The sequence below is a fragment of the Crocodylus siamensis genome, chromosome 4, assembly GCF_052110815.1.
Source record: "Crocodylus siamensis isolate JL-2025a chromosome 4, ASM5211081v1, whole genome shotgun sequence".
Classification (NCBI taxonomy): Eukaryota; Metazoa; Chordata; order Crocodylia; family Crocodylidae; genus Crocodylus; species Crocodylus siamensis.
The window spans coordinates 47,009,125-47,034,983 of NC_143398.1; the positions used below are offsets into that span (position 1 = coordinate 47,009,125).

At 41.4% G+C, this 25,859-nt stretch overlaps 1 protein-coding gene across 1 annotated transcript in view; it reads right to left on the minus strand.

The window, feature by feature from the left end:
- CFTR (CF transmembrane conductance regulator) overlaps positions 1-25,859 on the minus strand; it is a 167,891-nt gene that overhangs the window by 8,318 nt on the left and 133,714 nt on the right. The window contains exons 22-25 of the mRNA XM_090042222.1: positions 23,011-23,253; positions 19,740-19,895; positions 5,827-5,916; positions 969-1,141 (exon numbers count right to left, since the gene is read on the minus strand). Coding sequence (XP_089898348.1) covers positions 969-1,141; positions 5,827-5,916; positions 19,740-19,895; positions 23,011-23,253 — 662 coding nt within the window. The remainder of the gene's footprint in view (positions 1-968; positions 1,142-5,826; positions 5,917-19,739; positions 19,896-23,010; positions 23,254-25,859) is intronic.

Genomic DNA, 25,859 nt, shown 5'->3' on the forward strand with positions numbered 1-25,859 from the left:
CATTTTAACTCAAAAACATTCCTGCAGATGGTGGTGGTCATCTATCATAGGAAGCCTGATGTCCAGAACATTTGCCCTAGAAGTTGGAATCCTGGGTTCTGATGCCTGCTTCCAGGACTGACTACATAAAAATTCTGCATTAAAGCATCACTGGATAAAGCACACTAAGCATGTTCAGAACAAAGACTGAAACCTGGATCTCCCCACTCTCAATTAAATGTCCTCTTCATTAGACTACAGAATAATACTCTTCGAGTTTACTGGGCCTCTGGCTTCCAGGTTGTGCAATAGCAGTAGGAGTAAAAATAATGATGATGATAATAATATGGCACAGCACTACCAAGATTTAAAAATAAGCGGTAGTTTTAGCCCTAGTTATAATGCTGACTTGTTTTGTGGCCTAGGTCAGTGGCCCTGCACCAAAATCAAATGCCACAGATTTGATGGCACTGTAAGGATCTCCTATGTGTGGCATTTGAAGTGCATTTTGGAAGTACATGCATTTTTATTTATTAAAACTCATTTGTGATTTGAACCCATGCAAGGGAGTAAGAGGGACTAATCAGGCCTTGAGTCTGGCTGAGTTTGAGCATGTGCAGCTCTTTGCCTGTCTGTTCTCTCTTTGGAGCAGCAAGGCACAGATGGTGGGCATAAGAGTCACAACATTTGGCTCCTCTTTCCATTCTCACACTCTGTCTCTGGTGAGAGAATTTAAGCCAACACAGAAGAAGAAATCTTCTATTAGAACAGGTCAGCAGTAAATCAGTACTTTTCAGGAACAAAGAGGTGGTAAGAGAGAAACAATAGCGGTGAAGCACAAAGCCCTCCAGGACAGAATCCAAGGTAGTCCACCTTGTGTGCAATATCCTGTCAGGATAGCCACTGAAGCACAGATCTGAGAGTGTGGCCTCCCTGATTTCCTGATTTTACACCACAATATACAAATAGAAAGAATAAATAAAACTTACATGGGGTCCAAATGAGCACTTGGTTCATCAAGCAGCAGGATTTTAGCTTTACTGAGAACTGATCTGGCAAGACACATCAATTGCTTGTGCCCATGACTGAGGACACTGCCACCATCCACAAGAACAAAATCAAGCTGGCCAGGAAATTGCTCTACTACAGACTTCAGTCCAACCTGCCAGAATAAAATTAAAGGATAAATCTATTTGAGAGAAACTGGAACTACAAACATTTAGATACAACAATCCACGTTTAACCCTTCTGCCTTCTGTTTCCAAGGCTCAATATAAAATGTGTTCTGCTGAAATCGGCTGAAATGAGAATCCTCCTTTCAGAGTTACTCCAAGCAAACAGTCAAATGACAAGAAAGATCAATCTCTTCTTATCCAGAAAGAACATTTTGGTTTATTTCAGTACACATTGGACAAACCAAGTTAAAGCTGTATGTTTATCAGACATAATGAGCTTTGGCACCTTGACCAATACATTGTCAGTTAGTTTACAGGAAAGTAATTTATTTGGTACTTCTGTTTGGTGGTGTTGTGCATCATCTGCAATGCTAAAGGGAGATGTTTCTGAAAGGAACCTTGACTCCTCAATTACCAGGAAGAGGAAATTTCACATGCTGCATTACACTGGCAGAGAATATAACATAAGTCACCATGGCAGTTGTATCCATGGCTTTGAGACCACTTCCACAGACTTTATCTTTTGTCAGAAAGATGGGAACAGCAGCACATACGTCAAGTTCTTTACAATTTGTGCAGGATCCATAATGTCACTATCTGCTCTTGGGCACTGAAAACTTACCTAGGTACAAATGTAAAACGAGTTGTCTTTGGATTGTAACAACATTGCATCACAACAGAGTTCAAGGGGAACTGAAAAGGTTTCTGCTTACTTTATGAGATGTTTTGGAATCCATATGTTTTCTCAGAATGACCAAACTTACTATGGTGTTTGGAGGGAATAATCATTCTCATCTAACCCTGACAAGAACTCTTCTTGTAAGTTGTACAAGCTGGTACTGGTAATGCACCTAACTGTGTTGCTACAAGATATGCAGCAACTTAGCTTACAATAAAGATGATAGAAGGCATAAAAAAAGGCATAAACTTGTTTTTCAAATCCCATTTGTTATTTGTAACCCATTTTCACTCTGCATCAAAAATATGGAATCCTTCCTACACATTTCCTTTTCAACTTTTAAAACAGGGACTCTATTACAATGAAATACTTCAGTGATATGTGGTAAAGGTTGGAAGAGTTCCAGGTTGGTATTCTTTAAACAGGAGTGCTACCTCAGTACATACAGGTCATGCTTGTTCTTCTCTCTGCAGCTAATCACTTAATATGCCTTTAATACAATTATGTCATGAACAGCTCCCAGAAAAGTCGGTTTACTTTTTAAACAACCTCTAAACTGCCCTGAGGTACAACCTCTGCAGTCCTATTGACATAAGTGTGACTGGGAGCAAAATTTAGCTTAGGGAGCCTGTACAAAGCTGTAACACGCAGCTCTCTAAAGTATTGTGGCAGTGCTAAAATAAGGTATTCAAGTTTACTCACACCACAGCTGAGATGGAAGAAAATTAAAAGGTGATACTGACTTTAGCAGTAGCTGCAAAATGCCTTTATTGAACACTACACCATAAGCTAGAAGGGAACAGAATATTTAACAAGCTAAAAATTAACTTTCTTTTTGCCATCTTCCGAAGTTATACCAGCTCTTTATAGCTTTCTCTGATTACTTAGATTTCAAGGGAGCATAAAGTCCATAACCCATTGAATCTTTCCCATTAAACATATTGCAAAGTTTCTTTTTCTCACCAGTGTGTTTTTCACACTTTTGAATATAAAACAATTAACTGAAAAACATAATATGTTATTGAAAGGACATGCCCAACTCTTCAACAATGCAGACTTTAAAACAGTATTTCTTCTTAGTGTTGTAAGTAAGCCTTTAAAACCTCAGCTGTAGCGTACACCTAAAGGGAAAATTCTAAGTCAAATACATAAGTATTCAACTCTATGTTCAGGGGTGGACACCCTGATCCATGAGTTTCCCAGCCTAAGAGTCACAGCAAGCAGAGCATAAATCACTATTTTCTGACAGCTAGGGCTGGGTGAAGATTTTCTGCCAAATTTTAATCAACTGAAAATTTGTTCTTTAAACAAAACTAAAATTTCACAGAGGAAGTGCCCAGTTCCCTCAAAATAAAATTTAGCGAGGCAACAACTGAACAAAGTTTACAGAAAATGGAGAAGAAGCTACAAAGATGAAGGGAGGATATAGAGGAGGGATATGCTGCTGGAGAGCAGTTTGTATCAAGCTGTACCAATCCTTCAGTCATTTAGAGTACATCTATACCCTTTCCAACTGTTCTAGAAACTGCTCCTGTAAAAACATGCCCTGTCCACCTGCTCCCACTCTGCACAAGCCAAATGATGAAAAAAACATAATAGAGTTGTTCTTTGAGGAATCCTCAGGCTCGCATCATATGTTTATTGGAAAAGGCCCTGTGCCAGTCTAATGATGACTACATTATTTCTTCAGCCTTTGGTGAGTGCAAAGCAACAGTGAGTGAGTAGGACCTGTTTTCCAGGTTACAGTCCATTGCACTGTCAGAAGCAATACAGAAAGGCCCTCAGGCAGCACAGTTCCAGCCATGGGAAAGCTTACTTCTATTTTTCTAGAAATAAAATGAAGCCCAAGGGGAGACAGGGACAAATTTGGTGAAAATTCATTTGAATTTGGGGCACTTCGGGAATAAAGCCCATGTTTATAACTTGGATGCACATTTAGGGACTCAATTGGATGCAATTGGGACTAAGAGTTAAATGGGGCTCTTGGAAAGTTAACTATAGAAGTTCATCCTTGAGGCTGCAGGTGGTATTGATTATCTCATCAAAAAGCTCATAGAAGGGCTGGACTTCTCTTAGGGGGGAATCAAAGCCAACGTCAATTTTCCAATTAATCATTTGTGTAAAAAAAGTGTCAAGTGGTACCAGAGCCAAAAGGTAACATTCCAGCCACTCCACAAAAGAGTAAATCATGACACCATATCTTGGGATTTTTCTTAAATAAAATATCCCACTGATTTTTCCCCTCTACACCCACATCCATGGGACACCATGGTTTGTTAATCCCACCCCAGAATGCATCTATGCATCCTTCTGTGACATAGATGGCATGTAAGTATAACTGTGATGTTACAAAACACTGTAGCCTGCCTGAGTTAATTCTTGTTCATTAACAAGAGCCAGGGAATATCAATGACTGGGGAACATTTCTGAAGAACATGATTTAAAGTTTCCTCTCTTGGATGTCCTCAAAGTAGCTAGATATACTACTAGACATGTATTAACTGTGGTTTTCACTTCAATTTACAGTTTACCTTTAAAGAGTCTGTCTTAAATTGTGCCTTCTGGTGACCTTTTGATACGAGCAGCCGAACCTCAGAGGGCTAAAATATGAAATTAAATCTCTAAACTAACTGCCTCTATGCGTTTTGTGCTGGGTCATCCAGCAGTCACATCCTGAAACTTCACCTATGCTAAATCATAGATCAAAGCACTCAGATTGTGCTTTATGCAAATTTTATTAATATTTTCCTCTACTGACCTCTACCAAAAGCATCTTTTTATTGGATAATAAAGAAGCAGGGGCAAAATACTCTCCTTCCTCAGCATTCTTGTTTCCAAGGCACTGTATAAATGTAACATGATGCAACCATTTGAGCTACATTTTATTAATATTTGTTGAGTCAAATGTCACACATTATCAGGTACACATTATCAGGTACACCTATAAATACTCTGAACTGCTTTGAGTGTCTGGATTTCAGAGGACTGAGAGGAAAACAAGTGAGGCTTGGATTATAATAAGAAAGATGTAAAACATAAGTGGATGAAAAATCACAGATCCATTTAGATACCCAGGAATAGAACTGATCTTTGATGATCAAGCCCTTGGGCACAAACAATTTACACATTCATTCCACCTGCTTTTCTACAGTGGGGGCGGCCAACATGCAGCATAGGTACTACAAGTGGCATGGGCAGCCTGTGTGTGTGGCATGCAGCAGACTGGGCAGGGGACAGGCAGCACTGTGGCGGACAGACAACAGAAAACAGAGCATCAGATCAGGCAGGAAGGAGAAAGCATAGCAGCAGCTTGGACAAGGAGCAGAAAGCTCCTTCTGAGTAGAAAATCAAGTAGAGGAAAGGGATCAGAATGACACTCACGGAGGACACAGGACTAATTTGTGGTGTGCTTGCCAAAAAGGTCAGTCCCTACTGTTCCAGGGTGTGTGGCCACTGGAATCTGACGTGTGTCCATACATCTTCCTTTCAATGCTGAAATCCCAATTTATACAGAATATGAATAGACCTTGACATGTCAATAAACTGCACACAACACTTCAATGCAAAGAACTTCAAATGAAGTCCATATATTGATAGCAGGCCTTTGCCTGATGCTGTTAAGGGGTTTGCTTCAGGAGCAAGAAGGAAAACCCATTATATGTATTTCTTAATAACTCTTCAAACAGACAGGCAGTGAAAGAACAGTTATGAGAACCTAAAAATGTACTTATTAATTGCTTATTAATGATTACCAAGCAGAAGTGCCTCATATCTGCCTTTGATACCTATAACTGCTTATATTGCATGTGTCCTATTTAGACTGTACACTCTTCTGGACAGGGAGAATGTTTCAGACGTGATTCAATATAAACAATTATTTTTTAAATTATTGACCCAAATTGTTCCCAAGTCCCTTATTGTAACTTCCTGGATCACACTGGAATTACTAAAATAGTGTTTATGAACATCATAAATAATATTGAATAGCTTTACCTCATCTGCAACTTTCCATATTTCTTCATCAGTCCATTGTCCATAAGGATCCAAGTTTTTCCGAAATGACCCAGAGAATATAAACACTTTCTGTGGGAGTACCAAAAAATAAAAACAAAAGTCACATTTTAAAATTTACAAAATCAGAATATCCCCTTGCAAACAACAAGAAGAATTAACGGAAACAGTTTTGCTGAATCAGTTTTCCTCAGATAATGCCATTTGGACTAAAGTGAAATATTTCACAAAGTATTTTACATTTTGACAGATTTTTTTTGAAATACTCAGTAAAAATGTTTTTAAAAAAAATCAACACATCACATTTCTGACGTGTAGAAGGAAACATTTGTATATCTCCATTTTGAAATGTCTGTTGTAAAGTTTATTTGATATAAATAACAGGTAAAAACACAAACAAAAGACTCTGACTGACCCTAAAGGATTTTTTTCAGAATGTCATTTGCAAACAACTATAACAATACATGTTTGCTATTTGTCCCAATTCATGGGGGGGAAATCAAAATCTTTAATTTTTTTGGTGGAGAGAAAATTAGTTTTCCCCACCATCTATAGTGAAAAGTCACATATGTTTCAGTGTTTTCTTGTGTCCCCACATTCCAACCTAGTACCAACCACACTTCTGTTTAGTTTCATTGATACTCCGCATATAGCACAATCAGAATAGAATCATTAATCCATTAATTCAGAAGTTCTGCTGGTTCTGTTATGGTATACGCCTGTGTGCCTATCTCTGGAGGGAAAGGATTTACCTTCTTAAAACTGAGACTGAGCCTTCTCCCACTGAAGTCTGTTAGAGTTTCTTCCTCTATCTTTAGTGTGGGCAAAAGCAGTTCCCTCTGTTACGTTTACAGGTGTAAAAGGACAACTCTCATTTATACACATTGTCTAGACTGGAAAGTGATGACACAGCCAAAATTAAATATTTGTTTAATCTCTCTACTTAGAAAGTTGTGGAAGGTTCTTACAGAAATGAGGGGCCATTCTTCAAATGACACAAACATTGCGCATGAAACTAAAGTGAAACCTGCTGACTGTGTTTACATGAGACACTGACTGCACAGTATTGCACAGTCAGCATCACCTAAAAGCTGTTCGGCGAAGCTACTGCGTAGTAACTCTGGTTACTGCACAGCCATTTAGTACTCATTTGACTGTGTAGTAACAACTGAGCAGTCAGCATCTCAGGCAGACGCAGCTACTGTGTCATTAAATAAAACTGCTGTTACAGCAGGTAGAATTCATTCTCAAAGAATGATAGTATCCTAGTGGGAAGTGCTATAATTTCAGTTTTCCTTCCTCTGTATGTACTGAACAAATATTACTTGTAAGAAAAGATGTGAGCAAGATATTTTCTTTTCTAAGTGCCTTTCAACTTTATAAAGAAAATACTGGTTTAAAGAAAATGTAGTTTGAAATGATTTACAGCCATTTAATATCTTGCTGAAATACACTTTGAGGCTTACCACATATTTTAATTCTTCTGGAGGAGACTTAAAGCACTAGCAAAAACTGGTTATTGATGAGGGAGTACACCTGAGACAAGTATTTGTCCAGATAGGTTAGCCACACTATTATGGTCCTGACATGACCCAACCTGAAGATATTTAGTCAGATTCCTGAGTGGTTTCAAACATTGTTACATCACCACAAATGTGTTATTATTTTCTCCTACAAAAGAATGAAGAGCACCATTCAAGACACCAGAGACAAGCTTGTGATCTTACTATGATCTCTTTCAAATTGCTTAATTCCAGTGTGATTGAATACTGGAGCTGATGGTCTTTAACAAAAACAACTGTGATCTACTGTAGCACAGCAATGTATTTGAATAGCTTTAACAGGTATCGGTACGTATATGATGTATTTATTCCATTCAACAATAAAATGTGCATTAGTGACATATGGTATAATCTTTTTCCACTGGTTCCTCAAAATTAATTAAATTGGAAATATCCTTGCATCAGGATTAGCTTCTTACAACTACAAGGTGTGGCAGAACTAATACCACTAAGGGATGGCGTCAGGCCTGGCTTTGTTTACACTTCATTCACCATACATCTAACTAATGAAATAGCTATTTTAATCCTCAAGTGGCGAAGAAAAATTAACTGAACAAACCAGTTCTTAGAAAAGAAAAGGGCAGATTCGTAACACCTAAGTTCCAAAGTGCCACCTGCAGAAACACCAAGTACTATATCTTCTTCCCTGAAACTGTTGCTATTCCTAATAATTGTGCTTACAAGTAGGACATTAAAATTAGGCCACTTAAAAATAGTATTTGTTTCCCAAATGAAGGGTGTTGCTGTCCTGAATTCTGGTGCTTTCCTGTGCAATTCAGCCAGGCGTTCCTTCCTTTATAGATTCCTGAGCTCTACACAGGGCTCGCTCGCATAAAGGTCAATTCTCAGTCACACCTGGAGCTTAGAGTCCAGTTAGAAAGAATCAAGAAATGCTAAAAATCACTGTAAACATTGGACACTTAAAATTAAGCAACTATGCAGAAACACAGAAATTTCATTGTTGAGAAAGAAATGAGAACAGGAAAAGCATCTCAGAGGACTGATAAGGAGTATGGAGCCTCTTGCACTGTGGTCACTAATTCAAATTCACCTCAGATGAACGATGAAAAGATGGTAACGTGATCCATAGTCTCCCAGAATGGGTATCCTATCACTATCCAGATAAATGAATGTGGCAACTTTTACCGTCAAATTTTGTAAACAAAATGCCTTTGCAAAGCATAGCAGAGAATATTGCTGTCGAAGGCTGCGGTTACAGGTCACCTTTAAAACATTTTAAATCTGGGGAATGTTATCCCATCAAAGTTAGAACAATTTCAGAGCGCTCACAGGTTAAGGCTTAATGCAGTTTCAGACTTGCACAACTGTGACTTGTCACTAGAGAGCTTAGTGAGCAGGATTGTGGACAGGAGCCAACTCTATCCCTCCTCTGGGGTGAGAGAGGAGGGGGAGGGTGGCATGTAGCTCAGAGACAGAGAAACCGCAACCAAAAGGTGTGTACAGAAATTGCTTTTTTCACCATGTAAAGTGCTTTATTACTGTGAATTAAGAGAAATGTATGGCTTTACAGCACTTTAAAAATGGGTATAGCACTTTGAATTAACCCTTGTTAAATCCTGTTGGTCTAATAAAAGACATCATCTCTACTACAAGTCCTGACTGACTGCCTTTTCTTCTAGACCAATATGGCTACAACCTGGATACCTGACCCTTATTAAATGAAATATTAAATTTGAAGAGCTGTATTTTACAACACTTTAGCAATCTACAGCACTTCTGACCAGTAGATAAGCCCCAGGAGGTTGTGAAGAACCCCCTGCCTCCTAGCCTGGAAAGAGCAGGGAGGCTCAGAGTGCCCCCTCACACCCCACCAAACACTGCACTTCTGTCACATTTATAAGTGCTGTAACTTTATAGTGCTATAAAAAGTGTTTTGAATTACAGCACTGTAAAACATTAATGGAGCACTTCTGTACACACCTCGCCATGTTGCTTCTCTCAAAACCAACAACCATTCTTCAAAACCAGGGATACTCCACATCAAGAGCATGAAGGGAGCACGCTTGTCAGAATCCCTACTGCATTTCTCTCCAAGGCATCCCATGTGCTGATGCCCCCCTGACACCTGTTTAAAGGCCACTGCACTGTATTTATCTGCTGAGGTTATTCTGGCTCCCTGCCTGCTACATGTTGGTTCTCTGCTTCCAGTCCCAGCTCTTTGGCTGCCCCTGCCAGTCTGTGACTTTGCTATCAGGTCTCAGGATGCTGCTTCTAGCTTGCTGCCCCTGTTCTCATACTGAGTCTGTATCTCTCCTCTGTATCTTATCCTTTCTGACTACAGCAAAATCTTTCCTTTTCTTTGACTCTAAGGATATAAAGCATGGCCTCCTGAGGTGAAGGGGGCAGGGAGGGGGTTTAATCCGCTCTCTGTCCCCTCTCCCACCAGGGGACTGCAGCCAGGGTCTGCCAGCCTTGACCGCCACCTCTGTTACTTGCCTCAGGCCAGGTAAACCTGGCTGGGGTCCCCCAGGGGGTGAGAGGAGGAAGAGGGGAATAAACCCTTGCCCCCTTCACCTCAGGGCCATGCTGGCTGGCATCTGGCCATGCCCCTACCACTAAAGCAGGAAGCAGGAAGGACCCTGATAGGCATCCTGGGAAGTGCAAGCCTATTCCTGGTGGGGGGGCCTTCACTGCTGGCAGGAGCAGGGTGGGCAGAGCTACCACAGCCTTCATGGGGCAAGCAGTGGAGATGGGGCTTGAAGGGCTAAGCCAAATTTTGGGGTGACCATAGCCCCACAAAGACCCTCTAGTATTGCCGCTCCTCACACCATGTAGGTCTGCCCACCTCACTCCTGCCCACAGCACAGCCCTCTCACCAGGAAGAGGCTTATGCTCCCTGGGACAACATGAGAGGGGCTGCTGCCCCTGTCAGGATTCCCACTGCCCCCCTCCCACCTGGCTGCAGTTCCCCAGCAGGAGAGGGGACAGAGCAGGGGAATAAACCTCCTCCCTGCCCTCTTTGCTTCAGGGGGCCATGCCAAACCAGCATCTGGCCATGCCCCTGCCCCTGCTCCGGCTAGGGAGCAGAAGGGTGGGGCCAGCCCTGCTCTCTGGAGCAGACAGCCCAGCCCAGCCCAGGGCTGCAGAGCATGCTGGGATGCTGGGAGGACAGTGATTTAACTTAAACCAGGAAGAGGTCTGGGACAGAATAAACCAGTTTGACCTCAGTTAAATCTGATACATTCAACCAAGTTTATCTTAAACCAGTATCAGACATTTTGGCTAGGGACAGACATTACACATAAACTGGTTTAAGTGATCAAAAACTGGTTTAAACCTATAAAGGAACAGATGTTCTGTAGACATAAACCAGTTTGAAAATGGCTGAAACCTGTTTGAGATAAACATGGTTGAATGTAGTATCAGACAACTGATTTGAGTCAAACCCATTTATGCAACGTTTGTCCCAAACCCCTTGCTGGTTTAAGTTAAAGCAGACACCCCCAGCATCCTGACATGCTCTCTGGGCTGGGTGGAGCTCTCTGCTCCACAGCAGGGCTGGCCCCTCTCCTCTGCTTCCTGGCTGGAGCTTGACACAGACTTCAGGTGTCCCTGCTTCCCAACTCCTCTCCCCATCCTTTCTTCCTTACAGACACCTCTCAGCATTAGCTAGCAGACCACATGCTGGTTATGGTCCATGCTATGTGAGAATCAACAGGTAGCTGGTAATGTCCCTCTATTGTTTTCTTAATAAGGTGATAAACACTGAGTTAGGGGTGATAAACACTGTTATGAATTACTTGCTGGGCTGGTCAGAAGGCGGGGACCTCTCCCTAATCAAAGTGTCCTTCCAGGGCCTGGGCACACACAACCTCAGCTCAGCACTTTACAAGGGAAGGGAGGGCTGCTTTAGCATGCCCCCCCTCCCCCCCAATTCTAGCCTGAGCCACTGCAGACATGTGCCTGCATGTCTGAGATGTCTGTTCAGTTATAAAGTGATTTAGCCTAGCCAGATTAGACTAACCTGCAAAGATTGAATCAATTCAGGCTCATGCTCAGGCTTTTTGAATGTCTGTCCCTAGCCTTTTAAACTGGTTTATGTGCACTGAGCTTCTGTTCTGTTACTCTTTTAAACCAGTTTCTGATCACTTAAACTAATTTATGTGTAACTTCTGTCCCCAGCCTTACACATGCAGTTACAATTACAGTTACCATATACATGACTGGTGTCACTATGGTCAGAACTGCAGGCCTCCTGTTTAACAGAAAGAACTCATTCAGAAAGTGTGAATGAAATTTCAATCAACCGTGTTTTGTTGAAAAACAGGTTCTGACAAAACTTTCTCTGGGCAGAATTAGAGACAGAGAGAGAGACATGAACATGGTAATGAAAGCACTGGCCTGAGATGTAGAAGATGGCAGTTTCAAGTCCCTGCCCTGCCTAATTCAGCGTAGTTTTTTTCTCCCAGCTCAGCCCTGCACTCCCTCTTATTCTCTTTCATGATTGGAATAGAAACAATTTTTGCAAGTTGCAGCAAAACTGAATTGTTGTCCTCTGCTTTACTCCCAGATATACTGCTGCAATACCTGGCAAGCCTTCCCACATATACTGAGGTTCCAGGCTCAGGGAAGAGAAGGCAACAACATTAATGGAATTATGAAAATGACTATCCATACATGGCTGTCAGGCACACAGTAAAGACAGTTGAATTTCATTTTCCTTCCTCTTTCAGTTGCAGTCAGCTTATGGCAACAAGAGCAATGACACTGTTAGTGTGAAAAAACACAGTTGCATCTGAAAGCAAATGCAGAGGTTTAGATGTCCCAGTCTCATCAGCGGCTTTTACTGCTTTTCTCAGTATTAAAATATTTTCAACAGAGAAATGGAACACAAGAGTGCTGGAAAATGCAGCTGCAAGCCCTTCTGGGCCAGTCCTGCAAGGTGCTAAGCAAGTCTTAAAGGTGCTAGTTGCTGTCATCTCCCATGAAGCCCCCCTTCAAACTAAAGGTCCTAAGTATCTTGCAAGATTGAGTCCTCAGAGCAGAAAACAGTCTATAAGCTGCTCCCAATCAGCACGTGGAGCTTTTATTGATCTCCATAGGTGTTCTGCACATGGATCAAGGGCAACAGATGGCCCAGTATATGGCAAAGCACTTTCCTTGATCCCCTGCAGGATTTCAAACTCTGCAATGCCCTCACTGTAAAATTGATGGGGAATTGTGCTTTCCATCTGTCTGTATTTTACAGAAACAGCCTGGAGGGTGCATAACAGGCTGAGAAAAAAGCCTCAGAGAATAAAATGAGAAGCACTGAACAACGTAGGCAGCCTGCTGAAAAGTGAAAGCACCAAGTGAGCTGGAAGCTGAGAAATATCATTCTTCTTACATAACTCCCATACAGTTGAGCTGGGAGGGGGAGAAAGTATCATCACTTTTTATTAGCTAGGAGTCTCACAAAGTATATAAAACTTACTCTCCATCACATGCCTGCAACTTTTAATACATATTGGACACTTATATCTAGAAAACATTATGTAATGTGTCAAGCTGATCATATGCCTATAGCAGAGCATTGCTGTAATTCCTCATGGGATCAAGGCAATGCCACAATTACTACTTTCTTCTGACATAATAATGCCATTCCCTTGCTTAGGCCTCTTACTTCATGGGAACATAGGATGACAGGAAACAGGTCTGCAAGGTCCATGAGGCCATCTAGCCAGGTCCATGCTCAAAGCAGGATCATCATTTATTAAACCATCCCAGTCAGGTGTCTATTTAACCTGCTCCTGAAAATTTCCAGGGATAGAGATTTCACGACCTCCGTAGGTAGCCTATTCCAAAGCCTGACCACCCTCATATTTTACTTTCTTTTATTTAATTTTAACGAAAATAGGCTCAAATTCCACAATTGGCCTTCTGAGACTAGCTGGCCCATTCTTCTGTGGCCTATTTCCTAATTTAATTTTATCAATTTATTTGCCGTGCAACCTGTATGATGACAGTTCATGATATAGCTCCATTAAATTGAAACTAGATGTGACTGCCTCTCCCTCACTGGTTGCCAACGCCTGTGTATGTTGTGAAGCAACAGTTGCTACAGAAACACCAACAGGACCATCCAGAATAACCAGGTAGCAGTGGGTGTTGGCAGACTCTAATCAGATACCTGACCACCTGGTATCTCAAGTTATTTCTTTATGTTAATCTTCTGAAAATGATTAGGGGTCTAACCAGCCAGGAGGGATAGATAGAAACTTCTGCTCTAGGCAGGCTGTAAGGAGCTGTACTTCTAAAAGGCTTATGTTATATAATATACCAGCCCATCTTGCATAACGCAGGGGTAGCTAGAATCAAGACACTTAATGAGACAGATCTCTGCCACACACCCAGTCTGAGCGTGATTCTGAAACACTGCACAGGCCATCACAAAACTGTCCACCGAAAGGTTTCTTTCAGCCTTCTCTTCAGCATCTGCTAGAGACCACCAGGACACTAGAAGGATGAGTTGTATAAACTACAGCTGTTCAACTGGTGGTCCACAGGCCACATGCTGCTTGCAAGGGGCTAATCTGAAGCTCAGGCCCCCACCTGGCTGACACTTCCTTTACTGCTCTGGCTACAGCAGCAGCCAGGGTCCCTGGGCCTTCTCCAGCTTCTACTTCCTGTGTCTGCCCCAGAGGATGGCACAATGCAGCACTATGTGGTAAAGCCCGTGGTACAGGGGGAGCCCACCATGCAGTGCAGCAGGGAGCCCATGTGGTGTGCAGCCTGAACTGTTGCAGCCCCTGGCTGCTTAAAAGTTGAATAACCCTGGTATAAGCCACTACAAAAACCCTGAAGGAATAGGCAAAAAAGGCATACCACTTAGCAATGGCGGCCTTCAGGCATAAAACTGTATTTCAAAAAGTGGCAAACTCTGGTGAGGAAGACTGGAGGGGGGGCAAGGGAAGTTGTCATATATTAATCAGCATTTAAAAAAAACCAACCTCTCCGGCCTTTCATATCTATATACTGTAGAAAGTCCTCCCCCAGGACTTTGACTCGGTGTGTTATTATGGGCTGGACTCCAGAAAGAGTATAAACAACCTTTTTATCCAGGCTGAAAGTGCAGGTGAAGGATAGAAAACAAAAAGCTCTCTTTGTTCCAATGCGGGGAAAGTGTGATACAAGTATTTTTTCTTCCCTGCTTGGGAGGGTGCTGGTGAGGACTTCATTTTGTAGGTAGGAACTTATGAGGCATAATGTCCAGTTTCTTGGCAGGTGTTTAGTGAGTGATCATGACACTTGAGGACAGGAGATACAAGTGTACACACAGACATGGTAGGAGCCTGGCAGACAGGCCCATATCACTAAAATGTTTAACAAGCTAAAAATGATTCTTTTGTCACTGCTTCTTTTTAAATGTGCATATTTAAAGGACTTTACAACAATGACTAGCTGAAGCCCATGCATCCAGCCAGTGGAAAGATAGGTTATACAACTCATGCCATTCTAGCTTTTTTCATTTGTCTGACCAACTGATTTTACCATGGGCGCTTCTATTCAGTATATGGCTACTGGCAACTGTGGGCTTTTATTAATGATACCTTGCCCTCGAATTACTAGTATCACTTATGCAGTGTGCCTGCCTTCACTATTACCTTGCTTCCTACCTCTGTGCTTCCTTTTCTATCCCTTAGTCTCGTCATAATCCTCAACTGCCTGCTCCCTGGGGCAGGGACTGTTTGTTTTTACTTGTTTATATAATATCTAGCATAATGAAGCCCTGATATTTGACTGGAGTCTTTCTGTGCTGCCCCAATGTACAAATCAGATAATAATAAGCCCTGTCATCTGCAGATCATATGCACATTTTATAGAGGTGTATGTGAATCAGTGGAACACAGAAATTACTCAAGGCTATACAACTGAGCATTTTTCAGTACTCTAATTATGGAGAGATTGGAATTGGCAGCTTTTTGGGGAGGGTGGGGAAGGGAGAAGGGAGGAAAATGCACAAAATAAACTGCCACCTACTTGGTCTTGACTTGTTACTTCAGTTCCCTGACTTCTTCATGTATCTGTTGCCAATTTCAATATGCTGCCTCAGACTCCATTTATCTATTTGTTATTTGCATACCTTTTGATCAACAGCTTGCTCCTCTGGGAGCATATGAACACAATTCCTCTGTTTGGTATTCAACTCAGCCCACGCACTCCCTTCCACCAGAAAGGGCAATTGGAGGTGGAAGACAGACATCTTGCTGTGCTTAAACACCATAAAGGAGCAATGGGGGAAAAGGGCTGTGAGCAAAGGAGCTGATGACTGCAGTAGACAGTATGACAGAAAGCAAGCTAGGGAGAGAGGAAACCATAGGGAAGAGAGAGGGACAAAGAGAAACGCTGTGCTTTGGAAAAAGTTTGACAATATTAAGTAAGCATTCCCAATAGAGATGTAGCTTAACTCAGCAAAAGAGCCCTTCTGTTTTGTAGCTGATCCTGACACCCAGACTAAAAAACCTGTATCAGCAGAAGGAAGGACCCTCTCTGCCACCACAACTCCATCTACTCTAGAGCTCTGGGACCCAAGCTAGTTAGATTTTGTTCATGATCCAAGCCAACATCTCTGCTGGTGAAACTGAGGTGTAGATCTGACCAGCAATAATGAACATTTACCAGAAATGAGAGGGAGGCAGTAAAGGAGTCAGCTTGCCAGAGAGCAGGTTTTCAGAAGTATTCAAGATCAGTGAATAGGGCATGACCAACCAAAACATCAGCAAAGCTGAAGCAGAAAAAGAACCTGAATACAGTTCCCTTCTAGGCAAGGTTTAGTCATTCCAGAGGCAGATCTGGACAGTTCTGCATCCTGGGCAGCAGTGGCATGCATGGGACAGTATCATTGACTTAGCTGATGGCAACGGCAGGACAGCAGCACAGCAGCTGCTGTTTTTGTGCCCCTCATGAACTTGGTGCCCAGGACTGATGCCACATTCACCACCCCCACTTAACTATGCTATTGTGGGAAGGAAAGGATCCACTAGTGTTTTCTTAAAACATGAAAGTGTCAGCTCTAGTACTGAAATATTTCTACTGGAAAGACAACTGTGGCAGGGTACTGTTTGTGCCTGCCACTTTAAGGGCCAGAAGACAGCAGCCAACAGGTGCCTGATGAGGGCTGCCCATATAAACAGGGCATTTTGCTGCCTAGAGGACAGGCAACAATGTTGCCTGGCTGCAGGTATCATCTGGAGGAGCTGTAGGGGATGGTCAGGAGGCTCCTGGTCCTGGGCATGACCAAAAACTGCACTCTGCTAGGGGTGGGTGGTCTGGTGGGGCTCTCAGTGGCATGGGAGACCTGAGGAAATGCCAGGCCAGTTACTACCCTGGTGAAAGGTGGGGTGGGGTACCTTAAACCCTAGCCCCCACAACTGGGTGGGTTACCCCCTTAGTAGGGTCTAGAAGGCGGACCCCAGAGAGAGAGTTGGGCCATAGACTCTTAACCTGTCTTAACATCCCCCGACTGGTCCAAGCTGAGGCCAGGACTGGAAGGGTCAAAGGGCCCACTATGAGGAATGCCCAAGAGCCAAGGGCCTGGGGTTCTGACTGGCCTGGAGGTGGGCCAGGGCTAGTGAGCCAAAGGTGGGGGGACCACCCCATAAGGGGGAGCAGCTCAGGGAGCAGAAATGCAGCTGGGAATGAAGCTGGGAATGAAGAAATGCAGCTGGGAATGAAGGCAGAATTGGCTGCCTGAATGGAGGGATCTAAGTGGGGTTCAACTCGTAGGATTGAAGGGCCCAGAGTGGGGGCTGGTGATGATGATAACATCTGGATGTCATCTGCGAGGCTTGGGCTGTGGTGTAGGGGAGGAACAGATCTGCAGACAGCGCCCCCCCGGCATTGGGGCAAGAAACGGGCAGCCTCCTGCTTAACCAACATCAATTAAGAACAAGGTGTGGCACGTGAGCAGGCAGGCAGTTAGCCCAGAAACAGGTGGGTGGGCCACAGTAAGATCATCCCAGAGCAGGCCCCTGTTACAATAACACTTCATAACTGGTTAAAGGCTGTGAGAAGTCACAGTCTGTGCCTCCATTTTGTGTTTACACAATCAAAGCCATTTTCTCACCAACTGAGTCTTTGAGATATTTTGACTCCAAAATGAAAGAACAGACAATGCAATAGCTTCAGAGCACTCCTGAGCAACCTGTTGGCGGGAAGGTAAATCCCACTCTCCATTAGCAGCAGTCATTCCAGTGACTCAAATGCAGTCACTCCAGATTTATCTTGGTATAATGTATGCAACTGAGGAAAGAGAAGAGGCAAAGAAAAAGAGCTCTGATGTGTTTTTATTACTCTTTTTAAAAGAATTTAAAAAACCAACAAACAAACAAAAAACCCCCAAACTGCTATATCTGTATGAGTATGTTGCAAGTGTAGGAAAATGCTCCTAACCTTGTTTAATTTAGGGTCAAAGTGCCTCTAGGGCACTTTAGCTCACTTGTATCCTTACAGGTTCATGAATCTATAACGGTTAAATCATATCTGCACCTGGGCACTCCCAAAGTAGCCACTCCCCTGTCTCTTTGAAAGTGATTTAAAAATGTACTTATGTTCACATCCAAGATTTGAAAGCATCTCTTAAGTTCACCTGTTAATTAATAAATGTAAGATCAGATCATTGTTAATCACAGCTCATCCACTCAGCAGCAGACTGATGTGGAGTCATTTTGTAATTCAGTTTACTCTAGGGGTAATAGCTGGCATTGTGGGTCTGCTAGAGGACAAGACAGTGGAGGTAGGAAGCAGCTGCAACTTCTTCTATACTGGGTGAATGTAAAAGCCCAGTGAGGCCTCACCAGTGGATAGTGCTGGCCAAAAAGCAGAATGATTGGGGATTCTGCTAGTTCAGCATTTGGTGAGGTAAACAACTCTGTCCCACCCTCTGGGTGATCTATGACCTGATAAAACTACCTCTGCCTTCTGACCCATGCACCCCTAACTGGTAAGAATATAGTCTATCATTAATTTAACTATACTGCTCCATTCAAATGATTTGCAGAAGGAAGCTAAGTAAAAAGCCACCTGTGGGTAGCTGAAAAATTGTGCAGAAAAAAGCTTTTAAGATGCATTGGAATTTCAATACACATTCTGAGTCAACATTGTTGAAGAGGACAGACATCTTTCATCAGTAAAATAAAAAAGTGACATTTAAAAACTTTCTGCAATTTAATCTGTCATAGTACTTGCTCCTGTTGTTATAATGAACAATTGGTGCACTTTATTTTTAGCTGCATTGCATAATATTACACTTAGGGTAAACTGTCAAACAATATTTTTTTTCCTCTTCAGCTGCTATATTAATAGGTGGCCTGATCAATAGGGCACTAGCTTGGGATGCCAGAGACACAAGCTAATCTCCTAATCCATCTCATATATTTCCAGATGATCCTGCGCCAATCACTTCAGCTCAAATACATAAATATATTTAGAATTTAGGTAACCAAAAATCTTTGAGGAATGAGAATTATTCTCTTATTCAGTGTCCTATCTCTTAAATGGTGGTATGTCCTATGTTATGGAGGTTTTATGAGAATAAATGCATTAAATTGTAAGGCACTAGGATACTCTGATAATGGGGACCCTGCAAGTATGAGAAATGAACATAACCCAACCTTCAAGCTGATGATCTACACATTAATCCCAAACCACTAAAGTGAGAGGAAAACAAACAACAGTAGTGTGGCTACTGAAATGTTAAGATAAATGAGCAACAAACAGAATGCAAATTCATTAAAAAGGATTCACCTTATGTGAGACAGTGGTTTAAAGACACTAAATGAAAAACACTGTATAACAGTGAGGGGCCAACCTTTTTGGCAAGTGTGCCCCAAATCAGTCCTATATCACCCCCAAGTTGTGCTCCAATCCCCTTCACCTGCCTGATCTGCTATTGCTGCTGCTTATTCCAGCCTCATGTCCCCTGCCCGATCTTTTGCTCTGCATTCTTTCTTCACTTTGTTCTCTGCCCAGTTTGCTGCTTTGCTTTCTGCATCCTACTCTATCTGTTGCTCTACTGCCCGTCTCCTCCCCAGTGTGCTGCGTGCTACACAACGGCTCCCTGTGCCACTTGAGCACAGGCTGGTCACAAGGTTGGCCATCCCTGCTGTGTACAATAAGACGGTTCTTTTCTTCAGGCACAAATTTCTTTCAGATCAACCTGTAAATCACTTTAAAGGAATGTGTGCAAGCAGGATATGAAGTTGAATGTTCTTTGATGGTTATGGAAGAAAGCTACATGTTGCTCTTTCATGGAATATTTACTTTTGATAAAATACAAGTAACAGCTTACTTAAAAGCCTATCACTTCACTGTTCAATGCAACATCCTCATTACCTGTGGGATAACTCCAAATGCCTTTCTCCACTGCTGGACACTGATTGTGTCCCAAGAGACACCATCAATTTGAATGTCCCCTTCTGTATTCAGAAGCCGTAAAAAGGCAAAAAGCAAAGTGCTTTTCCCTGAGCCAGTTCTTCCTAAAAGGCCGACCTGTAATGGTAAAATAAATAAACAAAAGTAAATAGCAGAAAAACTGCTTAATTCTGCTCACTTGTATATGAAACACAATTAAAGTAGTAACTCTAGCATTTGGAAGTAGCACAACTGAAGAATTATTCATATAGCTCTTAATAGGCGAAGGACCTCAAAAGAGATACGAAACACAAGGCCATATTCTTCTCTGTTATTTTAGGGTTGACTCAGTCAATTCAGTAACAGGAAAAGCTGCTCCTCTATGTTTAGTAATGTCCTTAAGATGATCAGCATCTACATGCCTAAAAATAACGAAGTTGACTCTGATCTTACAGTAGTTTAACTGACTTCAGTAGCCTTGCCCCTAGATGATACTGGTGTCAGTGGGTGTGTCTACACGTGAATATTACAACACAATAAACTCTGGTACAGTGTTTACATATGTGCCCAGGACAACAGCATGTTGAGCTGGGGCTACACAGCCCCAGGTGTCAGGGGACCCCAGGGGCCACCCTGCCAAACCCAAAGCTGCTCCAACCCAGCTCAATGTGCTATGGAGGGGACGGCTGAGGCGTGGAGGCGCTTCAGAGTGGGGCTAGCCAGCAGGCAGCCCCCACACTGAAGCACTCTTTTGACCCAGTCAGTCCTGTCAGGATGTACATGTGTGTTGTGGCTGAGTGAATTAGTTCACTCTGGCCTAATAACTCCACAGGTGTAGACCAGAGACACTTTACTGCAGTGCTAATTAGGCAACTTTGCAGTAAGCATCTCATGTAGATACACCCAGTGAGACCAGAACATGCCCCAATCTTATGACTGCAATATGTGCTCTGGATTCTTTATACTTGATCAGGCTGATAAAATGCCATATATGAAATAAAATATCAATTGTCTGTGACCCTAAAAGTTGTGCAAAGCAATCTCTTCTTTCCTAAAGGACTTCCTAATATTTTATATCAATGGTACCTCTCTGTGCCATTACCCCACATAGAAATGGTCCATCTGTTGCTTTCTAAACTAGTGCAAACTTTTAAAATAATGAACAAATGAACTACTGATTGCATCACTGCATACCATATTCTTAGAGTAGATTCAGTGGCAACAGCTGGCAAACTTTGACCCTTTCATGGATTTTATAGCAACATATTTTTTCATTGTTGTTGTGCAAACTGAACCTGGAGCTTCTACGGCAGATGAAAATAATACAAATTTGGGGGTGGGAGAAATTTCCTGCTAGTCAAGACACTGCCTGTCAGGTGAATATCACAGCATCAGGCTCAAAGCTACAACTGACTCAAAAGGCATAGTATTTGCTTGGCTTCTCTTAGGCTCTTGATGGTTCTTTTTTCTCATGCTTGCTTTTGATTACTATCTTCATTAAGTGGATATTTCATAGTCACTTAAAAATCATTTCTGACTAGAAACTTTATTGCTTCCAGCACTATTCATCATTTCAAGTAAAAGGGGTCACACCTCCAAAGCTGAATTTCTGAAGTTCTGAAACACCCCTAAATTTTTTAGTCATACCCATTATAAAAGGTCATTTGTTTAATTGTAAAAGCAGTTTCCCTCCATATCCCTGCAATACACACACAGTGGGCGCATCTACACGAAATGCTAGGTCACCACAGAAACGCACTATGGTGACACATCATTGACAAGCACAAACCAGGACCCCACAGCTATATCGCCATAGCAATTCACTCCTTTGCTATAGCTCATTGCTATGGTGACATAGTCGCTAAAAATAACTGTGCGCCCCTGGCACAGTGCAGTAGGGGCTGTTACTGTGCCATCATTTACTACTTCCAAAAGAAAGACCCCAAAAGGAAGTACTAAATGACGGTGCAATAAGAACAGTGCCATGGAGACACATGTAGATGTGCTCAGTCTCCTTCATTTTAAGTATCCCTTGATATTGGTAGATTTTCCAGGAAGTACGTAAAGTGAAATTAACCAGTTGGTGGGAGCATCTACCTTTCCACTCTCTAGGAAGCACTTCAAGTAAACATGCCTCTCTCATTCAGAAGCAGAATAGTTCAGCAGATGACTATTAAAAAATTATGTTTTCCTTTCTAAACTTTGGCTTCTCTGGACTTATTTGGAGGAGTCAAAGATGCTTAGCCACTGTAAATCAGTATCAGTCCATGGAAGATGATGGAGAACAACACTGTTAAAATTAAAGGAGCTAGACAGCTGTCCCACTGTGGGGCCCAGGGAATGCCACTGACCTTCTCTGTCACTATTTCTTCATCTGTGAAATGGAGCTAAAACTGCCTACATCTTTATGGGAGCCTTGACATAGGACAGCACTTACATTTGTGCTTCAGTCTATTCCTGATGAAGATGGCACTTAACACAAATGTAGAGTCCATGGATTTCAACAGGATTTATATATTTAATAATTAACATGTGCCTAATATTAAGTGTATCCTCAGGTGCTGTCCTGAAATTGGATGCTGCTTCGCATCCAGGTTAAAACAGTTGTAAAGATGAGTTAAATGTTTATAACAGTCCTTTGAAGAGGCAAAGTGCCAAACCATTTTTTATATGAAAATTGTATCAGACTTCACTGGAGTGCTACATATATCAGACAGGCAAATTGGTGTTTTCATTCCTCCAAATACTAGAGCTAGTGAAGCATTACTATTGGCATACCAACCTGTATTCTTTTGTGCCCTGTCTTACCTGGGTCAGCTTGTCCCCAAAATCTGTTTATTAGCAAACTTCCCTCCATGCAGGGAAGGGGAAAATGGAGAAAACAAGCCATTATACTAGGAACAGTATTACATAGATATTTAATCAATGTACTTTACTTTCACACCCAGAAACATTTCATATCATACTTCTCTGAGCTGTAGAGCAGTCTTGGAATTTTTTATGTCTTTGAGCTATTTTTCCTGCCTTTGTCTAATAACTTTGCAGCTAAGCTCTCATTAATACAAACAGAAAATCTCTCTCTTCTTTTTAAGTGATTCAAATAAGTGCTTTCCACTGGTGCAGCTACTTCATGTTCTCATTATTAGAAATCTATTCATCAGCCTATATTCTAGTAACTCAGTAGTCTCAGAATGAGACTTTTGGAGTTAAATTTAATTAAAGTAATTTCAAACAAGACAAAAACATGTCTCACCCTCTGTCCAGGACTTATTGAAAAGGACACATTTTCTAATACTGTAGTTTCTCCATCAGTATACTTCGCTGTGAGGTCCTTCACTATCATTTGGCCTCCAGATGGCCAGACCTTCTCTTCCTTTGCATGCTTGTTTTCAATTATGAGGACTCCTGACAGTTGGTTATCCTTTGTTGGCTTAATATCTTTTGTTTCTTCTGTTGGCATGTCAATAAATTTAAATATACGTCTTACAGATCGCATCTAGGAATCAAAACAAACATCACTGAAGTTGTTAACACAAACAATGAGTCCCATAATAAAGCTGACATTTTTGTGAGATGTAGGCTGCTTGCAGACATTAAAAAAAACCCAACACTTTACCAGAAGCAGCAGCGCGTTAATTGGACCCAGCTCTGCAGCTTCTGTATAAATCAGGCACATCAGTGGTGCTTTTTGGAGCTCTGGGTTCTCAACCATGCTCCTTAGCACCTGTGGCATCCCAACCCCCAAGAACTGAATAGCTCTTTTATAATACACTCACAGCATACCAAAACTAAGTCTGTAATAGCATCAGCTCTTGTTTAGTAAAGATATCTGTCACTTCTCATATCCGACTATACCTGGGCTATATTATTATGAGTACCTTTTGTTTCCCAATACGTACTTCGTAAGTTACAATCTGTCATAATGATGTAATTCTCAGCAGTATTCCTCTCTCTCATAACATAATATTCTAACTACTCTGGAAGTCTGTAACAGATACTACACTGAAGAATCTCTTTATTTTTTCATCAAGTTATTTTGACAAAAACAGATTGTTTTATTCATTTATCACTTCTCCCTGTGTCACAGTTCACCTTTTAATGAAAAGATATATATATATTTCAGCCATTTGCAAAAATCCTTAAAAAGATGAACTGATGAAAATATATTTATCATAATTTGCAAGCATCTTAAAACAATAATTCTAACAGGCATGTTTCAAGAGGGCATGTTTAATGAAATCTGTGTGTTACAGTTTATATGTCACAAACATTTTTTCACTGCTGATCAAAGAATGAAAAAGAGGAAGTGGTTGATTATATTAAGAACAACATAATTTACCATGAATGCCTTCTAATTTTGGTGATACATGCAGACAGAACTTGTAAGAGAACTGCTACACATTTTCGTCTAGTCTGTTCTTGCCTTCAGGAAGACTCGTTCTACCTACTCAACAGTATTTGAATAGATGCCGGGAAGTATGGCTGTTGTTCATTTATGGAGGTACCACAGCCAGAGGTATGAAGACTTTAGGTAATATTAATATAGGTGTGGATCTTACATTGTTCTTAAAAATTCCTTTTTCGCTTATGTTATGCTTTGTTCTTATTGTTAGGATTAAACAATACTTTTGTTTAAGAAGACACTGTTTACCAGTGGTCACAGCTCCAAACACAGAATTCTTCAGGTGCTGAACCTTAACAGATGTGCTGGATTAACATGTTGTAACCAAAAGGCACTGCAGCCCAGAACACAGGTTAACAGTAGGAAAAATCATAGAGCTTTACTCTCAGATGGGCAAGGGAGGAGTGGGGGAGGAGGACATAACAAAAAGGAGCAGAGCTACAGCTACTCCTGTGACCGTGAGAGTTTTCTGCATCAAAAAGAAAACAAGAGGCCTAATGGGTAACTTTTTCAAATCTATTCTGTTTTAGATAAAGTCAGTTCAGTTACATTTTTTGATTCCTAAATGTTTTGGGCTGTCAGTCTGTCTTTGCGTTTGTAATTTAAAGTTGTTGCCTGTATGCCTAAAAAGAGTGAATGGACTGAATTACATTTGATAATCTCCATAAATCATTAGAAGCTTTTCTCTCCATGGAACTAGGTTCATCTAGACTGATACTGTCTAGTACAATTCCTTTAATACACCAGTGAAACTGAGGAAGGGAAAATAAAGATGCTGCAATAGAGTACAGGTGCAATGGATCCTTTGCAGTCCCTGTTTCTAAGTGTACTGTAGTTTGCTTCCTACAAAATAAGCAGTAATTTTCAGCCTTATATTATAAAAAAGCCTTGTATTATAAAATAATCAGAAATGGTTTCTCATAACTTCCTATGAAATAGTGGCTAAGCTATTCTACTATTGCATTCCAAGGACAATCTGATGGGAAGTCCTCTGGCCAAAGAACCTTACCTAATGCCATAAACTTTCATTTCTGTATCTGAGGTTCCTATTGAAGGATTTATCATTCACACCATTGGTGCAGATATTTTAGACAATTTAATCTTTTACAGCTATTCAGAATATGACTGTTGACTCTGTCACTGTCAATACGGTTGAGACCTGAATGTGATGAAGTATAAATGCCAATAACATTTTACAAAAATATTCATTCTTCTATTTCCATCTGGAAGTTTTCTGTCATTCCTACTGATAGAGGTCATGTGGGTGACAACAGCAACATTGTCCATTATTGCCATCAGCATTTTACCTACTGTATTCTTATTCTCAAACTTTTGCTTCATGAAAGCTCACTGTGTTTACTGTATTTACTCAAATATAAGATGATGCTAATTAAAAGATGACCCCCCCCACACACACACACACACTAATTAGATTCTATGTATGGAAAATTTATAACTTACTTATAATTTTCCAGGTACAGAACCTAATTATTGGAGGTTTGCCTTGAATTTGTCCGGAATACATCTGGAGGGTCAGATAACTCCTTTGTCCTCTGCTACTCCCCTCTGTAGCCTCTTCCCCACTCCTGACTATCAGACTCTTCTCTACCTGAGCACATGGACATGAGGAGCACATCTGAAGATAATGACCTTGAAATTAAATATAGCTGTATGTATTTGCATATAGTACCCACAGACTT